Source organism: Corella eumyota, chromosome 1, assembly GCF_963082875.1.
Source record: "Corella eumyota chromosome 1, kaCorEumy4.1, whole genome shotgun sequence".
NCBI classification, from domain to species: domain Eukaryota; kingdom Metazoa; phylum Chordata; class Ascidiacea; order Phlebobranchia; family Corellidae; genus Corella; species Corella eumyota.
In genome coordinates this window covers 17,166,522-17,187,417 of record NC_137490.1, presented here as the reverse complement: position 1 = coordinate 17,187,417, position 20,896 = coordinate 17,166,522, and the positions used below count along the sequence as shown (strand labels likewise).

At 29.6% G+C, this 20,896-nt stretch overlaps 3 protein-coding genes across 7 annotated transcripts in view; 1 reads left to right on the top strand and 2 right to left on the bottom strand.

Annotated features, from left to right (window-relative positions):
* LOC145763597 (teneurin-3-like) overlaps nt 1–7,363 on the top strand; it is a 28,101-nt gene extending 20,738 nt beyond the window's left edge. For all 4 annotated transcript variants that reach the window (XM_082575079.1, XM_082575078.1, XM_082575077.1 and 1 more), the window contains exons 23-39: nt 168–293; nt 722–905; nt 1,335–1,559; nt 1,711–1,795; nt 2,018–2,326; nt 2,405–2,608; nt 2,759–2,895; nt 2,981–3,181; nt 3,339–3,561; nt 3,678–3,937; nt 4,111–4,304; nt 4,406–4,651; nt 4,750–4,882; nt 5,021–5,153; nt 5,297–5,880; nt 5,991–6,114; nt 6,252–7,363. In XM_082575079.1, coding sequence (XP_082431205.1) covers nt 168–293; nt 722–905; nt 1,335–1,559; nt 1,711–1,795; nt 2,018–2,326; nt 2,405–2,608; nt 2,759–2,895; nt 2,981–3,181; nt 3,339–3,561; nt 3,678–3,937; nt 4,111–4,304; nt 4,406–4,651; nt 4,750–4,882; nt 5,021–5,153; nt 5,297–5,880; nt 5,991–6,114; nt 6,252–6,910 — 4,027 coding nt within the window. In that variant the 3' untranslated portion in view covers nt 6,911–7,363. The remainder of the gene's footprint in view (nt 1–167; nt 294–721; nt 906–1,334; nt 1,560–1,710; nt 1,796–2,017; nt 2,327–2,404; nt 2,609–2,758; nt 2,896–2,980; nt 3,182–3,338; nt 3,562–3,677; nt 3,938–4,110; nt 4,305–4,405; nt 4,652–4,749; nt 4,883–5,020; nt 5,154–5,296; nt 5,881–5,990; nt 6,115–6,251) is intronic.
* A 771-nt stretch (nt 7,364–8,134) lies between these two features.
* LOC145763660 (ribonucleoside-diphosphate reductase large subunit-like) lies at nt 8,135–13,007 on the bottom strand. Its single transcript, XM_082575164.1, has 20 exons — nt 12,916–13,007; nt 12,679–12,767; nt 12,362–12,539; nt 12,099–12,199; nt 11,917–11,976; nt 11,715–11,831; nt 11,481–11,566; nt 11,206–11,347; nt 10,943–11,105; nt 10,641–10,803; nt 10,329–10,530; nt 10,038–10,187; nt 9,670–9,891; nt 9,416–9,492; nt 9,148–9,283; nt 8,975–9,070; nt 8,693–8,881; nt 8,465–8,578; nt 8,310–8,379; nt 8,135–8,198 (listed from the first exon to the last, which is right to left on the bottom strand). Exons 1-20 carry the CDS (start codon nt 12,932–12,934, stop codon nt 8,185–8,187), a joined length of 2,388 nt encoding a protein of 795 aa, XP_082431290.1. The 5' UTR covers nt 12,935–13,007; the 3' UTR covers nt 8,135–8,184.
* Nucleotides 13,008–13,371: 364 nt separating this feature from the next.
* On the bottom strand, nt 13,372–20,409 carry LOC145755632 (diacylglycerol lipase-alpha-like). Of its 2 annotated transcripts, none has more exons than XM_082571881.1 (20): nt 20,130–20,409; nt 19,816–20,020; nt 18,899–18,995; nt 18,668–18,772; nt 18,398–18,542; nt 18,063–18,150; nt 17,686–17,820; nt 17,408–17,482; nt 17,107–17,228; nt 16,772–16,934; nt 16,298–16,459; nt 15,991–16,108; nt 15,795–15,900; nt 15,450–15,591; nt 15,305–15,373; nt 14,992–15,137; nt 14,685–14,811; nt 14,402–14,503; nt 14,162–14,228; nt 13,372–13,994 (listed from the first exon to the last, which is right to left on the bottom strand). In XM_082571881.1, exons 1-20 carry the CDS (start codon nt 20,222–20,224, stop codon nt 13,717–13,719), a joined length of 2,547 nt encoding a protein of 848 aa, XP_082428007.1. In that variant the 5' UTR covers nt 20,225–20,409; the 3' UTR covers nt 13,372–13,716. The 2 variants fall into 2 exon arrangements, with proteins under 2 accessions (XP_082428007.1, XP_082428015.1); XM_082571889.1 differs by having other exon boundaries at nt 19,816–19,993; nt 20,130–20,408.
* Between the last annotated feature and the right edge of the window lie 487 nt (nt 20,410–20,896).

Genomic DNA, 20,896 nt, shown 5'->3' with positions numbered 1-20,896 from the left:
TAGTTGAGTGTTAAATTATCACAAATACAAAATAAATTTGAAATTTATTATTTAGAAAAAAAAATATTGTGAATTTTGTATTGCAACGGGGCGTTTTTTTACTAGTTTATTTAAATATGGATGTATGACTTAATACAATAAAAGTTTTGGTTTCTTTTTTTAAATAGTGATTCTCGTAAAGTGAACCTAGTATCACCAACATCAATTACAATATCTCAGAACGACGGAGCTCTTTATATCTCGGAAACTGATCAAAAATCAATTCACAGAGTACAACGTGTTAACCCTTACAGGTATGTTATTGTATATTTTACTCATAAATTATATCCATTTGTTAGCCATGTTTTTAACTATCTAGATTTCTTAATTATCGCTTAATGGTATAGGATATAGTATCTTGTGTTAGATTATTTAAGAGAGTACAATTTGAGAAGTAAAAACTCAGATTATCTAAGATAAAAACGTCTGCCGATATTTTTAGATCGAAAATATCTTGTAAGATTGATCATAAAAAAGATAACTCCCTCTTTATATTACAACTTTAATATAAAATACCTGTTTGTTGCATTTTTGGGATTGATTTTTAATAAGGTTGAAGATTCGATAAAATTCGTAAATTCCTGTTATCGTGTGCACGTTTTACGTCTATCATGGTTATCATAACATAAACATTATTTTAAAAAATCAGATCTCCTAATTTTCGAATTAATTTTTTTTACAGTTTTAGAGTTTCGACTATCGCCGGCCGGGATTCGAACTGCGACTGTGCGGTACAGGATTGTAATTGTTTTGAGGGTGATGGAGATTTTGCACGCAGTTCGTTACTGCACAACCCTATTTCTATCACTTCAACACCAGATGGCAGCATTTATATTGGGGATCAACTAAACTTAAGAATCCGAAAGGTAATATCAAAAAAAAATTGTTAAATTAAATGTTTTGCCAATTAAAGTATACGTTTCGAATATTTGTACATCAAAAAGAAAGGAATTTTTTTAATGGCTATTTTGTGTAACTCACGTGTATTGTAAACAAACAAAAAAATATTTTTCATTTTTTAAACTCTTTCAATTTAAAACTAACAAACAAGATTTTTTACCGATCAAAGATGAAAAGATATCGCGCCGTTTCATAACATATTGTTGGCACTTTGATAGAATGTAAAATATTTTGATAAATAACAGACTGACAGAATCGACTTGATATAAATCTTGATAATATTTTAAGTCAAAGTTCACTAACTAAAAAATGTGGCATATTACTAACTTAATATATTACAATGATATAGATTATTATACTTATGTAGCAAAAATTAAATATAATCTTTTTTATAGGTTCACCGTTCTTTACCAAAGCTAACCAACAAGCACCAATACCACATCGCTAACCCAGACACTAATCAAATGTACGTTTTCGATGCTCTGGGGCGCCATCTTGAGACGAAGAACGTTATAACTGGATCTATGCTTTACACTTTCGCGTACAACAGAAAAAAATATCTTACGTCACTGACAGATGTGAATGGGAACAGAATACAAATCGATTTTGATAGCACCTCGGTAAGTTGCAGCTTCATTTTAAAATTAAACAAAACATTTTTGGACCAATTTTGTAATTAAATAATTTACCCAGAGAAATAAAAAAAAATTCTAAAAGTTTTTGAAATACAGAATGTATATATTGTTTCTAAAATTCAACTTTATGTTACAGAAGCCTTATCAGATGATTCTGCCCAGCCAACAAAGTTTAAGATTAATAATTAATCAAGATGGTTTCCTAGAAGATGTACTACAAGGTAAACTTTCTTGTTAAACAAATTTTTTAATACAACTTAAAAACATGTATAAATATATGCACCATGTAAACGACACTTGTCCACATTTAAAGTTGGTATAAACATATGTTAGCTTACATTTACGTAATGACTACAGAGGTAAAACGTCATTTTTAACATGAAAACCTTTTTACCAAGTAATTTGTACACTTTACAAACTTGACATAATATATTTCATTGTAGGAAGTGTTGCATTAGCCTCCTTCACCTACCAAGGTGACTCTGGAATAATTCGATCGATCGTCAACGGACGATACGCGTCATCTTTCTACAATTACGACGTTTACGGTCGCCTGGTTGCTTCTACGTCATCGACAGGCGCGATGACGTCATTCCACAGCAAGTCGAACGCCACGGCCATGACCGTTACTATGGTTTCGGCGGCGACGTCGAGTGGTGACGTCACTGCGAAAAACGTAGGCGTCGGGCGACGTGACGTCATTATAACAACCGAGCCGGGGTATCTATGTGATGTCATTACTACGAAAGAAGGTAAATTTTGTTACCTAGCCGAAAATTACTAAATTTATTTTAGAACAATATTGTTAAATTGAAATCAAATTTTTTTAGGTGCAATGACCACTTTTTACAAGAGATGGACGGACAATTCGATCTCAGTATTGTACCTTGACAAATCCGAGCTAAGTTTTGAAACCAAACCCCACCCGGTGTTGGGCTTAACTGCTCCGTTCCTCGCTAAAAGAACAATTCAACTTCCATCGGACTCGATCGAGAATAAAATTGAGTGGAGAACAAGAAAAGAGCACGAGTCTGGTAAGTGATATTTTTTGTCAATTTTTTTAGGCTTATAATCAAGTTATTATTGCATTTGTAGTCACCTTTTAAATGACAGAGCAAAAATGGATTATTTTTATCCCAGTTATAATTGTATGCTGTAATTCACAAAGCAATTTTTGTTTTTAGGTTTGGGACAGAGTCAGTTCTTGTTGGGCAGAAGAATGAGAGTAAACGACAGAAATATTCTTTCACTCGATTATTCTCAGGGAATGAAAATGGAAAAGATTTACGACGACCACACAAAATTTATGCTCAGAATCGAGGTAAACTATCCGAATAGTAAATACATTAACACTTCATATGTGAAATTCTCCCCTTAATGTAATATGTAAATAATTTTTATTGTAGTATAATGAACGTGGTTTTCCTACTCTATGGATGCCAAGCAAAGGAATCACTCCTGTCAATGTCACATATGATAGTTCCGGGCACCCTGCCACGTGGCAAAGAGGGGCTCACAGCGAGACAGTTAGTTATGATGTAATTGGTAACCTACAGACTGTAAGAAATTCGGATGGATCTGTATGGAGATATACTTACAAAGATGAGGTATAGCATTTAATGCAAGATTTCAACCTAAAGTCTGAAAATAATTTTCAGTTTAAAAATCAAAAAAAATTTTGCAGCAAAAGCTATAATATTTTTTTAAAGGTCATACAGGGTGATTATTGTTTTTGGATTTTTTTTATAATTTCGTATATTTTAGGAAACAAGATTAAGCCTACCTGGTACCGCATCCCGATTTACATTTACTTACAACAACGATAACAGTCTACAGAGAATCACATTACCAAGTGGGTTGTCATACTCTATTGATAGGAGAATTGGGATTGGTTTCATTAGAACCAAAGTAACTGGACCCGATGGGAAATCTTCATATGTTTTGGACCAAAATGATCAAGGGGAACCAGTTTCCATATTTTATACAGGTAATTTAAATGGTAAACAACAACTACATTTAAGGCAGTTCATTAGCAAAAATCAAGAAAATATTGTTAGCCAAATAAAAAAGTAACCAACATTAAATTTTTTTTTGTATTTTTAGGTGATGATCGCAAAGTCATATTTCGCTATGACGACCACGGTCATATGACTGAGGTATTGCATGACTCGACACGAACCCGAATGTTGCGCGACCCACAATCTGGTGAAATAACATCTGTGACTGCAAACGATTGTATTTTGAGGTTCCATAGAAATGGACCACTTGTACAAAAACACACGGTCACTTCAAATAACAATGGAGGTCTAGTGGCAGTATTTGAATATGAATACAACATGAATTTACATCTGAGCGAAATCTCGGTAAAGTTAAACCAACAAAAATATAATAATCTGTATATCTAACTAATTTGATTAAATGTTTGAAATATTGCAAGAAATCATGCTAAAAACTGTTTTATTTTAAAAACAGTTGACTTAAACTTAACTAACAAAAACATTCAGCAGAAAAATAACACTTTAATTTCTATTTTCAGGTTAAAGTCAATGGAACTAAACTTCCAACTGAAAAGTTATCGTACAACGAGGTGTCAGGAAAACTAACAACATTTGGTCAATACTCGGTATATGATTACGCTAACATATATGCAGTTGGTACACAAGAAGCTACTTTGACAAAACAATCGGATAACAATGGCAGAATTGTTGAAACAGAAATTGAAGTATACAGGTAGGTTTGATGTTTCATTTAATATCCTTCACTCTAAGTCTATTGGTCATTAATTAGGAGTAAAAATAAATTTATTAAACTTTTTGTTTGTTACTTAACAGCACCATTGTGTTCAACCTGATGACCTCATATGAAGCAAGTGGACGACTTGCCAGCCAGACTTACAAGGTTGGCATGTTCGCCAATGCCACCATGGTTCGATACACTTACACACAAGATGGCGCTCTTGAGACTGTGTCAACAAATGGAAATACAAACTGGAGATATTTGTATGACGAAGATGGCAAGTTATTGAAAGCACAGGAGGAGGGAACGTGGACAAATTTAAGATATGATCAACAGGGCAGGTGGGACAATAATCTGATAACACAAAATTTTATGAAATGCCAACTTTTAAAACTTTTATCATGATTTAAAAAATTTTTAAGACATTTTTTTTTAATAGATTAACTGCTTTGGGTGACCTTCAATATGAGTTTGATGCAGATGGTTTTCTAAGGCACAGAGGAAATGAAATTTTTGAATATGATTCCATGGGTAGACTGACAAAAGCTTATCGATTGGATAATTTATATGAGGTAAGCTAATAAACAAATATGGTAAAATTCTCCCAATAATTTTAGTTGCTTAGATATGTGCGGTTCAAATGCTTTATAGTAAACCCTCCTTAAGCTCTTTTATGTGAACCATTGGTCTAAATTTTAATATTTTAATAGATCAATTATGGTTATGATGGGTTTGGAAGGTTAAGCACCAGAGTTGATGTTTTAAGAAGAGAAGTTCTCAGATATCTGTATGCTGATTTATCCCAACCAAACAGACTCACTCATTACTACAATGCTACTTCAGGTTAGCATTAGAAGTGATTTTTAGTTGATTGTATACAGCTAATTTTGGTTTCAAATCAATAATAATTTGCTAAACTGAAAAATAGATTGCATCGGATCATTAATTTACATTTAAGTAATGTAAGAATATTTGTTTCCAAACAGGCCAAGTGACCAGCTTCAGATATGATGCAGAAGGATATTTATTTGCAATGGAACGAAGTGATGGTACATCTTGGATTGTGTCATGTGACCATGCTGGCACCCCATTGGCTGTTATGGACAGTGCCGGGTATTTAGTAAAGGAAATTAGATATTCACCCTTCGGTCAAGTACTTTACGACTCCTCACCATCACTTGTAATCATAATCGGATTTCGAGGGGGAATTTATGATGTCACAACTGGGTTGGTAAGGTTCAGTGACCGCAGTCTAATATCCCCTCTAGCACGACCTGGTATATCACCTGCAAAACCCAACACCCCGCTTGAATCAACAGAGAAAAGCACTGGAAAAATTCAGTACGGAGTTGATTATGATGCATTGATAGGTCAACTAACATCATCAGCAGTTAACATGTTACCAAAATCAAAAGGGTCTGCAGCACCGTTTAGAGCTTACCAGGTGATCGATCCAATCAACTTGATTCCAGTTTATTTACATATGACAGATACTACTAGTTGGCTTGGAGCTCTTGGTTTTAAACTTCGAAATGTGGCTCCTGATCCACAGATTGCATCTCGGCAAAAGGTAAGCTCTTTAAAATAAATTATTTTTTAAAAAGAATATTTTTAGTGAACAACATAATTTTAAGTATCCTTTTAAAAATCTGTAACTAACTGGGTATGTTATTTTTTTAGGATAAATCAAGTATCGAATGTCAACTCTCCCATCACCTTTCAACCTACATGAACATGCACACGGTCACTCCTTCAACATTAGTGCCGACAACTAATCAGCAGGCATTGGAGAACACTGTACCAGGTAGATTTTAACAAATATAATATCAACAAAAATAAACAGAACAGAATACCCAACTATTTTTTAAAGGTGTAAAATAGAGCTGGTTTGTTATTTACAATAATGGAAAAGTTAACTGTATATAATTGTTTTTGTTTTAGGAGGTACTTTGTTCGCACAAGGTCTTGTAATTGTACTAGACAGAGGAATGGTTTCAACTCAGATTGTTAACACAGCTACAGATGACGTAAAAAGATTAAGTGGAATAATAAATGGTGCTGATGTCATTGTCGGTAAAAACACTGACTCACCCTCGGCAGCAATGAGTTTAACCATTGAAGGCAAACCAACTGTATTTTTGTCAAAGCCAATTGACTCGCTTAGCAAAGATCAACAAACTTTACATCTTCTCGAGGGACATGATCGTATTTTGGATGGTGGTTATGATAAAGATTTTGCAAGATCTGGGATCCAAATTGTGGTGTCTTTAAAAGATAACACAATTAAAGCAGAATCTGGTTACGCCGTTGTTAGCATAAGTTATGTTAAAACGGAAAATAACAATATCGCATCTGTCATAAAACAAGAAGGTGACAGAATAATATCAGATGCGCTAAGCAGGGCTGCAGAGGAAGCCTGGGAGAGGCAAAGAAAATTAATCCGCACAGGATTAAAAACAAATTGGTCTTCACAGGAATCAAAAGAAATTTTAGCTTCTGGTAAATTAGATGGGTACGATGTAATACCCACCTTTGACCCAGAGCGTTACCCAGAACTAGCCGACTCTGGTCGTAATATTCAATTTATAAAAAAGAGCTAACCTTTAATCGGTTTATTTTTAAAATCTTGTTTCTTCCAAAATTATTTTAGGTTTTTTAATTTAATATTTCACTGTGCAACAAGGTTTAGTTGCATTCTTTTTTACAGCGTACTTTTCTTTTACAAAGAAGATCATTTTGTTATTATTTCTTTAAAAAAAATGGAAATTTTTAGTTTTTTATGCCACTGTGACATTATCACAAAAAAGGTAAACAACCTTTTCCGATACGCCGACATTTCTTTTGCATTTCGTTCCAATTTCGCAATTTTTTTTATTTTAAAAGGGGAATGTATTTTTTGTTTATTCCTTAGCCTATTTTTTGTTATGTAGTTCGTTTATTTTTTAGTTTTGTTGAATCAATTTTTTGTTTGTTTTCTTTTTTTGACATTTTTATGCTACATATTGGAGTGCACTTGCCAATACATTTCAGTTATTTATAATAAAAAAGCTAAAAATTATATTCAAGTATCTTGGCTGTTAAAAATAATAACGAAAAATGTAAATACCCAAACAAAAATGCAACCCAGATTTGAAAACAAGGGTATTTATAATCAATTCTACTTAAATTTACAAATAAGAATGCCACACAGCAAGGTTTAAAAACAGTTTATCAGTTTATAAAAAAGGAACAAATTACCTCAAGTTCAATTCTTGTTGATAATACACTGTCACTTCGTAAAAAGTTTCTTTTTGCTACGACTTTTGACAGCAACTAAAACACGTGTAACTTAATAAACACGTTTTTTAAAACTCAAGCTTGATGGGTATTTTCCCTTTTTCAGTTCTTATCCACAGTTATTTTAAAATAATATAAGATATTTATGACTTAAATAGTACAGTTAGCAAAAAACGAGCTGGCAATTTACATCTGTAGTTTATTTTTTATTTCATTTATATTAAGGTAATAAATTTATATAATTTTAATGTGAAAAGGTGTGCTTTTAAAAAAAATCAAAGTATTAGGCTTTATTTAATTATTAATATTGCTCCTAAAACTGCCATATCCATGATGACCTTAAGTAAGAATATATATTCAAATATAACATTTTATGGTGTATTTATTATTATACACAAATACAAAAAAAACAAGAAAAGAGCAAACATCAATATAAACAACTCTTAGAAGTGTACATTGTTCAGAAATAATTTGTTCAAATATGCAAAGTAAATGACGATATATTATATAAATTGCATTTATAGGTTTTAAACACAAAAAGCGTTATAGCCTCTTCCAAGGGGAAATGGTATGATTTTCAAAGAATCTATATGAAAGGCTATAATACAATGGCTATAATAGAAAATATACAAAAATTTATGATTGATACTTAATGGCAGGTTAAACTATAAACTACAAATTAAATTTGTCAAAATCAGGATACAAAATTTACAAGAAACTAACCACTGCACATAAGACAAGCTTCTGGGTTTTGCAGAGAACAAGAAATAGCTGATTGGTTTAGTTCCTTTTCCTAAAAACAATACAATTAAAATTTAATAAGGCAATCAATCTAATTTACTATAGGTCAACAAAAAAACATATAAAAGATATATTACAGCATCCTCTTCAGCCTCTGCTTGAGCTTCTTTTAGTTTATTTTTATCAACTGTAAACTGAATAGCTTGGGCAGCAGGTTTTGTTCGCAAGTAGTACATACCAGTTTTCAGGCCCTGTGTTTAAGGGAAAAACATTAAAATATTTTAAGATTTTAAAATGAAAATTAAGATCAATGTTATTTTAAAAAAGTGAAAATTTAGGAACATTTTTCGAAAACAACAATTTACCGATTTCCAGCCAAAGAAATGCATGCTTGTAAGTTTTCCATAATTCGGTTCAGCAATATGAATATTCAAACTTTGACTTTGATCAATGAAAGCTGCTCTATCTGCCGCCATTTTTACAATATTCTTCTGCGAAATTTCCCAAACTGTCCGATACAACATTTTAATGTCATCTGGTATACCTGGTATGTCCTAATTTTAAAATAAAATATAAGGTTAACAATATTATGCTACAAAAGGGTGTCAAAATTTGGAAAATTTTTCAAGAAATGATTAAAGTTTCACTTGAATAGATCCATTTTTGTTTATCATCTGAAGTTTGACTTCCTCGTTCCAAAGTCCTCGGTTTGTTAAATCTTTTAACAAATGGTAGTTCACAATCTGAAATAAAATACATGACATAAGACATACTATTTTAAAATGAATCAAACTCATGCAAATCCATAAACTATTCTTACCTGAAATTCACCAGACAAAACTCTTCTTGTATAAATGTTACTTGTGTAAGGTTCAATAGATTCGTTATTGCCAAGTATTTGTGCAGTGGAAGCAGTTGGCATAGGGGCCACCAATAAACTATTCCTAATACCATGTCTGAACAAACCAAAATCACTTAGTATAATAAATTAAAAATCGTTGACACTAAAACATAACCAAAAAATAGAGCATATATATATATATATATTAATTTTGATATAGAACATAATAATTTTCAAAGTAACAAACTTTGCAATATCAGCTCTTAGTTTGGGCCAGTCCCATAAATCTGTTGGAGTGACATTCCACATATCTGGTTGAAGGATCTAAATAATAATTATTAGAATAGAATACGAACTTACACCAAGTAAATATTTATCAAGTTTTGTAATTCTTAAATTGCTTAGAATCAGGATAAATATAACATTGCAACAAATATTTTTTAAATAATAAAAAAATTATTGAATGATCTTGCAATTAAAATCTAGTTCATATTTGCTTACCCCTTTGCTAACTGGGCAGCCGGGGTAGGTTTCATAAACTCCTTCCTTTTGTGCAAGTTCACATGATGCAGTTAGTGAAGCATAGTAGATAGTTTCGAATATCTGGATATTTAACTTCATGGCATCCTCACAATCAAAAGGCAAGCGCATAGCTATAAATGCATCGGCCAAACCCTGGACACCAATACCAATTGGCCTGTGTCGAAAGTTCGAGTTAGCTGCCTGGAAATCATTAAAATTAAAATAATTGTTAATATTAAAAAGTTTTAAATTTTGAGGTAATATATAAAATTAAATTTTTCAATTTTAATAGGCCTATTATTATAAATTTTAACAAAAATTTGTTTATTTTTTTTTGGAGCACGTACCTCCTTAACTGGATAGTAATTGATGTCAATAATCTTGTTCAGGTTTATTGCGACTTGCTTTGTGACATCATAGAGTCTCTTGAAGTCAAATGTTTTGCCTGGACGAACGTACATAGGAAGCGCTAGAGAGGCCAAGTTACAAACTGCTACCTAAAATTAAAATAAAAAAATTTGTTAGAAGTGGTAATATTTTAATTATAGTTTAAACAAACTCAAAAACATTTCCCTAAAAAAATTTGAAGGTGGTACTGAAAAAAATCAAGACATTTTTTGTCATATTTAATTTTATACCTCATCTGGTGCAGTATATTCTACAATTTCAGTGCACAAATTAGAACTTTTAATGGTCCCCAGATTTTGCTGGTTTGATTTTCTGTTACAGGCATCCTTATATAACATGTAGGGTGTTCCAGTCTCTATCTGAGACTCGATGATAGCATACCAAAGTTTTTGGGCTTTTATGGTTTTGCGGGCACGACCTTCTTTCTCATATCTAATAAAAACAAAACAAAAAATAAATTTTGTAAGTATATAAAAATGCGCAATTTTTCCCAAAAAAATTTACCCCATAATTGTGAACCTTCTTAAAAAAATTCTACTTACTTTTCATAAAGTTCTTCAAATTTCTCTCCCCAACAATCATAAAGATCTTTAGCTTCATCAGGACAAAACAAAGACCACATTCCATCACTCTCAACTCTCTTCATAAATAAATCAGGAATCCAGAGAGCATAAAACAAATCTCTTGCCCTTGATTCATCCTTACCTAAAATCAAGTTTAAAGGCATTACAAAAATCTTAAAAATTTTAGCCTATTAAAATAAGATTAAAAAAGATTATAGATACTTGGTTTTGTTTAGGCTATATAAGAAAAAATAGATAATAGTGAATAAAAAGTTGCTTACCAGTATTTTTCTTGGCCTCAATAAAATCAAATATGTCAGCATGCCAAGGTTCCAGATAAATGGCAAAAGCACCTGGTCTCTTATTGCCCCCTTGGTCAACATATCTTGCTGTATTGTTGTATACTCTTAACATTGGCAGTAAACCATTTGAGTTACCATTTGTCTGAAATGTAAACAAAATTCATTGACAAACTAGTTCGCTACAACATTCTAAAATTAGAGTGCAATATTTTGCTTCAACATAAAACTTGTTATATATATACCCCAGCTATATAACTGCCAGAAGATCTAATACAATGAATAGCCAATCCAATTCCACCAGCAGTTTTAGATATAAGTGCACATTGTTTTAAAGTTTCATAGATTCCATCTATACTGTCATCCTTCATTGTCAACAGAAAACAACTAAAATAATATATGTTTTAAAATCCTAAGACAACTAAAAAATTCAGATAGGCTTTTTAGTTAACACAAAAAATCATTTTATTATGTATATATATATTTAGATTAGAACTTTGTAATTTTTCTATTCGTTAACCTTGATAGTTGTGGTCTGCATGTGCCCGCATTAAACAGAGTGGGAGAAGCATGGGTAAACCACCTCTCAGATAACAAGTTGTAGGTCTAAAAAATTAGACTATTAGTAACCAAGTGCATATATCAAATTTGATTTTTTTCACTGTAAATGTCAAAACCAAAACCAATAAATATATATATTGATTCACTCACAAATAAAATATTTCTAAATAAAGGAATATTAAACATTACTTACATCAATAACAGCATTTATGTCATCATAATGAATTCCAATAGCCACTCTCATCAACATATGTTGTGGTCGTTCTGCCACTTTTCCATTCAACTTCAACAAGTACGAACGCTCAAGAGTCTGCACAAAATCGTTTATTGATTATATAAATGACACAGCTAAAATTTTTATAAAATTTATTGTTTTTGGTCATTGTTGAACTTACTTTGAATCCAAAGAAGTTGTAAGAAAAATCCCGATCGTAAATAATAGTGGAATTCAATTTCTAAAAAATTATAATTTAATTTATGTAGTGTAGGCTACAATACTACGAACAATTCTTTATTGATTTATAAACAGAAAAATAAAAATTAGGATTAGTTTGTTAAGTGGTTTAACTTATTTTACCTCCTTGTTCGCAAGAATGATATCGTAAGTTTTTTTAGAAATAAGTGGGGAATGTTTTTGATTCCTTGGATTAACATATTCAAATAAATCCTGCATAACAGCTGTAAAATTAACTTGCTTGTAAACAAAAACTAAATGTATACAGATAGATTTACAATTTATTAAAAGGCCTCTAAATTTATATAACATTTATATAATATTACAAAGCGCTAAACATATTAAGATCCAATTTTTACAGAGATAAGCTACAAAAAAGAACTAACCGCTAAACATCTTTTTAGTCTCCTTATGCAAGTTTGAAACTGCAAGTCTAGCAGCAAGAATTGCATAATCAGGATGGGTTGTGGTCATATGTGCAGCCGTCTCAGCGGTCAACGTGTCCAGTTCAACAGTGGTAACTCCCTCGTAGATTCCGTTTATTACCTTCATTGTGATTTTGGCCTGTAATATATTAAAATAATTTTTAAAAATATCAAAACAACTGAACTAGCACACTGTTTGACTTTACTTTAGTCTGTTAGTCAGTTAGTGCAATAAAGTAGTAGCGGTTTTTTAAAAAAACAATGAATAGAAATTTTACTGGATCTACGAAATCCATATTAAGCCCATAACATAGTTTGGAAACTCTGGAAGTGATTTTGTCAAACATAACTCGCTCCTTTCGGCCATCTACAAAAAATAAATAAATAAGTTGTTTTTTTAATTAAAAACAGTCTGACAGTCATGCTAAATATACTTCAATTTTATAAATTAAACAACATAAATTAAAATAATAAAATAACACAAATCGTAGAAACATTAAATTGTTTGTACAAACCTCTTTTGTAAACATACATCTTAAAGTTTAGTCTTTTATTTCTTTAAAACAAAAAAGTAAATAAACGTAAAATAACTTTTCCTAAACAGAACTGAGATACAAAAAATTCGGATTAAAATAATTATTATGCTAATAAAATTTCACAAAACTATGCAATACATATACATTACATGATGATGACTTAACATTATTTGAGTAAATTAGTTCTAAAAACTAAACTATCGAGTCACGACTTTACATGGGAAATCAACAAAGAAAATGTTGACATCGTTTTTAGAACTCGCGCCAAATAATATGGCGGCGTTATGCTTGACTTTACACGAATCAAAATTTATTTAAATTTTTCTTAACTATCCTCGACTTAATTTAAATCCAAATATAACTTATTTATTTTATTAAATAAGTTAAGTCATAAAGACAACTTTTAATTTATTTTTATTTAAAAAAAAACGATAATATTCAGTGTACAACTAATTACAATACTATACAAGCATTTAAAATATAAGCAAGAAAGCAATCTTATTGCATAGCGGCCCAGAAAAATTAATGCATAAAATATTTGATTTTTTTGGCAAAAAGTTGTTTTGGAAGATATGGCTATTTTACATTACATTAAATTTAACTTTTTTAAAGTACTTAGAATTCTTACAGAAATAATGTTACAGAGTTTACAAAACAATTTTTACAAAACAAAAAATATTTGTGATAAAGGCGTTTATAGCAAATAGCAAAATACTACACTGACCAAATTATAAAACTACAAAAAGTACCATCATAAAAAAAATCATGTAATCTTTGTTTTTACACAGAACTATCGTTTGCGTTTGAAGAGTAAAATGTTTTCTTGTCAGTGGAAGATCGTCGTGGAGGTTTTGGGACCACATTGGGTTCAACCAAAGCTCTAGTAATAAGTTCACTTTCTGCAGTGTGAACATCATTTTCTTGGTTTTGTGAAGAGTGATAAAAATCTTCAAACACGTTGTCATCAGATCTTGATAAATTTGATACTTGGCGTTTGTAATCTTTAGAATTTGTTTTATCTGTATTTAACAAAGTTGATAGGTCTTCTCTTTCCTCGCCTAAGAAAACGTGAAGTGAAGACGTAAAAATAAATTTATTTTACAATTAATTTTATTCAGTTAAATTTTTTTTTAATTCGTTTAAAACATGTTTTAAAAAAATTATATTTGTAAATTTAAACCAGGAAAAAATTTTATTTCAAAAAATACTATTTCGTTTTATGTACCTTGTGTATTTAAGGATTGGGGTTGTATCACAAGTGGATCAACTTCATTTGGAGATAAATTTCTCATCTAAAATAACATATCAACATGCTTTTATTTTACAAGCAGTAACAAAAATATTATGAAAAAAGAACCTGTCCCATATACTATAAAACACTTAGGTTAATTATAAACCAAGCTTTAAAATGTTTGCAAGTTAAAAAACAATTGTTTAAAAAATAATTGAAAAAAATTAGACTCACACTTCCCCTTAGAGCCTCTTTAGAAAATTTGGCTTCCATTGGCAGAGTTGGTGCCTGGCTATATTTGCTTTTGGGTTTGTATTCATTTGAACTTAACAATACCTAAAACAAATAAGATCATTGTAAAAATAAAACAATACATATAATGTGAATGGTATTATTTTTCTGTTAAATTTGAAACCACTTAATGAAAAAAAAATTATTTTCATTATATAAGTTCAATGTTTAATAATTTTTTTTTTATATGTTTATTTATTAAGATGTATATAAAATTGGTATTTACCTTTTTCATTGCGTTAAGTAGTTGTTGGGGCATGTGGTGAGCAATCATGTTTCTACTAACAATTATTTCCTGAAAGTCATTCATGTTGTCAGCTTCCATGGCAAAATATAACTTTTGAAGTTTTATTCTAAATACAATCATATTAAATACAGTAAACACTAACAAATAAATATTTTTTAAAACCTTTTTTTTAATTATAACAACATTTTGCTGAATATTTAGTGCTAATTAATAAATATACAAAATACTTAAACAACTTTTTGAAAGAAATACATTGTAATGATCAAGTAATAATATTTAAATTTACCCCTTTTCCTTTTTTTGTTGTTTTTTCTTTCTATATACAATATGAAGAATTCTTCCTGGCGGAAATAGGTCAATAGCTTCATGATTTCTGTCAGAATGAGCTGCAGAATTATGCAAACTGCTGTGGGGTAACAAGTTTTTCTTAATCTATAAAATAAATTATTTTAATTAAATTTAGTTTTTCTAAATAATATAGCAAAAAATATCTATAATAATTAAAAAGTAGTTAAAAAAAGAACTTCTAAAAACATAAATAATTTTTTTACAAAATCAATTACATATTATTAAATTATTTAAATTTTGTTGATAATTACCGATTTTTCTCTAACTAATGTGTTTCTTCTTGCTAATGGCTTTACAAAATTACCCAATAGTATTCGATACTAAAAAGTTAAAAATTAAAATTAAATATAGTCATTTAGAAAAAAATGCAAGGCTAATTGTAAAAATAGATTTAACCTTGGGCATGTTGGTATGCCTCAACAGAGAAATAACTTGACTTCTAAATTTGTTAAGTTGTGATAATCCAGCCCTTATAACAATATCTTTACCAAACACAGTAGTGTGGATGTAGTGTTTTGATGCTTGCATGGAGGAATGACTAAATCAATAAAAAATTTTGTAAAAACATCCCAGAAAAAATCTTAAAAAAGTATATGCTAAAATTTATTTTGATTTTGAATAAACTTGAAAAGTGTAAATTTTTTTTAAATGAATATTTTATACAAAATTGCTATTTTTATATGCATTAAGGTCCTAAAGTTAAATCAATCATGTTAATTTGAAAAAAAACGACATTGTTACCATAGCAATCCTCCAGGAGGTGAATAAGAATAACAGGTGAGATTGGAATATAAAGGTCTCAACATTATTGACAAAATTGATGCTACACCAGCTCCTAATGAATGACCTATAACACAAATTAAATGTATTTAAAATTTACAGTAATTGTCTAATTTACTTTTATTTTTAGGTATTTAAATTATTGTTAAAGACCTACCAACTATAACAAGGCCGTAATCTTTAGTGCCTTGCGAATGACTAAGGTTAAACGCTTGCGATAAGATTTTTCCCTTTACAAGTTGTTCGTGTATGAAGATTGCCCCTTCTACCATTCCCTAAATAATAAAAAAAAGCAAAATTATATTTAACCCTGGCTAAAGTTTAAAGGTAAAGGCAAAAAATAAAAAAATGGGGCTAAAATCTTAAAGAAAAACAGAACTAAAGTTGTAAGACTAGTTTTTTTTCATATTCCTTGAACCAGTGTCTTTTAAATAAATACATTTTATTAAAAAAGAAAACACCACCTTGTGTCCTTTCCAGATATCATCTCTTCCCTGAACAGGAATGGTGGCTGGTTGTGCAATTATATCAGTCAATGCATCTATTTCGCTCATTGTACCCCTCACTGTTACAACAACACTCTTTTTCAAGTGGTCCACGCATACAAAGAATGGCTGCTTGTAAAGCTGCATTTTAAAACACAATGATTAAGGTTTCAGGTTTTTGAAAACAAAGATTTAGGTTGTTAGGGTAAAACTATAGTATTGGTAAAGTTAATTTTACAAGCAATAATTTAAACTTCATACTAAAATAACACACAAGTAATTAGTAATATAGCATGCCTTAAAATAAAGATAAAATTAAAAAATAACTAACATTTTTTTAAATTATATAAAAACAAATCGCAAAACTTTTATTTAAATAGTCATTTCATTTTTTGAGTTGCAATAAAACAATGAAATCATTTGGTTTGTTTAAAATTGAAGAAGGCCACTTACAGTGTTATCAAATGAAGCGTACACAATGTCTGTATTATCAATAAGTTCACAATCATGCAGAGATTGTCTGAATGCTGAGATTTTGCAGCTGCAAACGTTGTCTTCAATTAATATTGGATTGTGAAAACTGCTACTCTGTGAGCAACACGAATCTTTTCCAGTTCTAAAAAATGGAGAAATATTGATTTCACAAAAATACTTTAAAGTTTTATTTAAAAAAATACATTTTAAATTAATAATCAATTATTAATGCCTTTATATATATTAATAAATTAATTTAAAATAAAATCTACAGTATTTATACACTACTAAGCTTTTATAAGAATATAACTCACATGCATTGTTTGGTAAGCTTACAAACACCACAACAGCTTCCCATTAAATAAAATAAAGGCCCATAAGATGCAATCGCATAATTGCAATAATACATCAGGTTCTTGTAGTGTTGAACTTCCCTCTGAAAAAATAATATTTCGATGAAAAACCATATAAAATGGAATATGCTTCAAAAACGCATTAAAATAAAAAGGAAAAAGGATTTTTGAATGGTGTTAAATTAAAAGGACTCATTAAAATTTACACAATAAACTCACACTATAAAATTAATAACATAGTCAATAAATTTAACAAACAAACCTTGTTGGTTGGGTCGTAAAACACAGATTGTTCATCCACCAATTTGCCTGTTAAATATTCATTTCCATCCTTACCCTGTCAATAGATATTAAAAAAAAGGTTAACTTTAACTTCTTTTTACAAACGGCATAACTTAAAATAAAATGCAAAATGTAACTTGTACAAAAAGAATAATTAAAAGAAATGTAATAACAAAAAAAAAAGGATTCAACACTAGTACATATTTAAAGCTGTAATAGGTAGTTAGCAATAAACGAATTTTGATCTTATAAACCTACATCAAACTGTTTGACCCCATAATTTTTGAGTTGCTGTTGCCTAAGCAACACCAAGCCAGCCATTATATCAGAAGGTACGAAGCTGTATTCTCGAAAAAATTTGTAAAATAAATAAGAAGCATCTTCGATTGCCATCTATTAAAATTAATAAAGATTTATTACTATTCTTAAACAAGTTTTAAAAATTTTTATGATTAAAAAAGGGTAAATGTAATTAAAATTAGTTGTGCAACGGGTTACATTTAAAAAAAAAAATTAAAATATAAAAGGCTAATCAAATTTTTGCGTTTTCACTACATTTTACATTCTGTCTACACAAACTGTGTTTAATTGAATCGTAAACAGCTAAGCAAATCTTATTTACAACTTGAATTTACCTCAGTGTCTGATGATTTTGATAAACAACAAAAACATCGTTTAAGGCATGAAAACCAAGAATTTCTTAATTGTTGATCGTATTTAAACCTGAAACATAAACAAAAATCAAGGAAATTTCTAAAACATTTTTAGCAAATATTATTTTTTACCATTATTTTTAGTTTTAATTTTTAGCTAAGTTAAATATAAACTATTAAGGTGCATATATTAATAGTACTGTACCAAGTTAATGTATAAACTTATATAGGCTAAATAAGTTTAACTAAAGCACACACTTAAGCCTTAAACAAATGAAAATGAGCTAAAAACCAATGCTGGCTAATAAGTTGCTCACTTAATTTCTCTGAGATTTGTTGAAGTGATTGAATGGCGCTTTGAAGCTTTGGAGTGTTTATACGACAAACCTCCAGCTTTATCAAATATAAGGATGGCATTCAACAGCACAATTATAAACAGTATCGCATTTGTTATAACTATAGCTACAAGAAAAACAAACTTTCGTTATTGATATTGATTTCAATTTGTAAATTTTGATTAATTTTAAATTTGACTTCAAATGATAATGCAAATAAAAATATGTATATCAATATGTTTCAATACTAACCAGTTTGAATGCTTATGACATTTTGCATGAATTGACAGTCTGCCCACTGAAACTTCAGTTTCACAGATGCAAAAATAATAAAGCAGATTTCCACAAAGCCCAAAACTATAAAAAAAATTATAATATAATAGAGATAAGTATAATTTATTTTTGACTTTTTGTATTTTCCTATCTATTTAAAAACAAATTTTACACAAATTACTCAATTTGTTAAACAATATTTTTATTTACCAAATCTAATGTAAATAATATATTTAACAGGCTTTCGTGGTGAGGGATCCAAAATCGTGCCTTGCATACTAAAACATACCAACACTATTTCGAGAAGCTAAAAAATAAAAAAGTTATTAATTTTTTGCTATAGTAAATAAGCAATACAAGATTTTAGTTTTTTATGTAACACCTAAATTGCTCTATTCAGGAAATATTACGTGTTTAATAGCCCATTACAACTAGGCATTTAGAAAAAAATAACCTAATAAATACCATAATTGGGCTATCAGCAAACAGTGAAAACATGTTAGGTATACCAGGATTAAAAATTATTTAAAGTTTGTGTTTAAGAAAATTTAACTCCTTTAATAATTTTAATGAGCTTGGCTATTGAATTTTATTAACCAAACTAACAAAGAAAATTAAACTTAATGTAAACAAATAGATCCAGTTTATGATTCACATAAAATGAACTAACTCTTGGTAAACATTTACTTAATCCTTACTATATCAAACCATAAACCCAGTTAATTCCTAAATCCATTACTTAGTTATTTTTATATTTTGTTTACTCAAAATTGTGAGTTTGTAGGCTATCACATTTTTAAAGGTTTTCAATTAAAAAATAACCTTTACACTTCTACAAACAACAAACTTAAAATAAAATGCAAAATGGAACTTGTACAAAAAGAGTAATTAAAAGAAGAATAATTTAACAAAAAATAGGATTCAAAACTGGTACATATTTGAAGCTGTTATAGGTAGTTAGCAATAAACGAATTTTGATCTTATGAACCTACATCAAACTGTTTGACCCCATAATTTTTGAGTTGCTGTTGCCTAAGCAACACCAGGTCTTTATAATTAAAAAAAAAAACTACTTAAGATATTAGTTTAACAAAGAACAATTTATAGTACAGTTAAAAGTGACCTACCGCAGCAATTATAAGAAGAAATAAATATACAAACAAAATAGTTTGAATATCCTGGGCACATTCAACTTTGGCTACAAACGATGCATTAGCGTTTCTTAACATAAGATCATCAACATCCAGGGATCCATAACTCGACAAATCCTTGTTAGCAGATACATATATTGCAATAACAATAAAACTAAAGAAAAAATCATAACTTGAAATCCTAAAAAAATTTTTAACTTAAAAATAAACTTCTATCTATTTTCATTTAAATTTTGCTACTATAAAAGTTTTAATCACAATCGAATACTATACAAGAAATTAAAACTTACAATGTAAGGTGTAAAGTAGTTAGAATAATTCCCGGTAAAACAAAGTCATCACTTCCAATTAACCAACTTCGCTTACAAGCAATTATACCAGGCATTTTTGTAAGCTATATCAAAACGGCCCAGCCCTTACAATCGTTAATATATATATAAACTCACTGATGTTAATTCAGTTATTCTTACTTTTTATTCAAGTTGTATTTAAAAGGCCAAATGATGGTCAAAAAATAAGTTTTTTCAGACCCTACAAAAACAAAAAAGCAATTATGGGAAACTTTAACAAAAGCAATTACCATCCAATAGAAACATTGTGAACCTATCAATATTTACACGTATTTAGTGTATAAACCGTAGGTTACACTTGACTGGAACTAAATGGTATTGTTAATTTTTTACAGGATTTTACGAGAGAGAAAAATTGTCAAACCTGCAAACCACAAAATTGAAAAACTACTGATAAATTTAAACCATTCTTTAACGGAAAATCTTTTCTATAGTGTGATATAAACGCTGTTGTAAATAACTGTCGATGATTAACTACTCTGTAATAACTAAACGTTCTGACTTAATTTAAATGACAGAACGACTAGACGGAATCTAAACAAATTTACGGTAAACAAGTTATGAAGAACAAAAAGAGAAAGAAAAATTCGCCGCCTACTATCAGCGAAACCAATTAAGGGAAAACCCCAGCTTTTGTACTTCTTTTAATACCTTTTTTGATTTTTTTAACATTATCTAACTTTTTGGGATTAATTTCTGTTGTTACA

Coding starts and splice junctions, on each gene's coding strand:
- LOC145755632 (XM_082571881.1), bottom strand. CDS start 20,224: ATGCCTGGTATAATTGCTTGTAAGCGAAGTTGGTTAATTGGAAGTGAT. Junction 18,543..18,667: donor TGTCATAAGCATTCAAACTG/GTTAGTATTGAA, acceptor TTTTTCTTGTAG/CTATAGTTATAACAAATGCG. Junction 13,995..14,161: donor CCAATCCTTAAATACACAAG/GTACATAAAACG, acceptor ACGTTTTCTTAG/GCGAGGAAAGAGAAGACCTA.
- LOC145763660 (XM_082575164.1), bottom strand. Junction 9,071..9,147: donor TTTTGTCTGGTGAATTTCAG/GTAAGAATAGTT, acceptor ATTTTATTTCAG/ATTGTGAACTACCATTTGTT. Junction 8,380..8,464: donor CAGAGGCTGAAGAGGATGCT/GTAATATATCTT, acceptor TATTGTTTTTAG/GAAAAGGAACTAAACCAATC.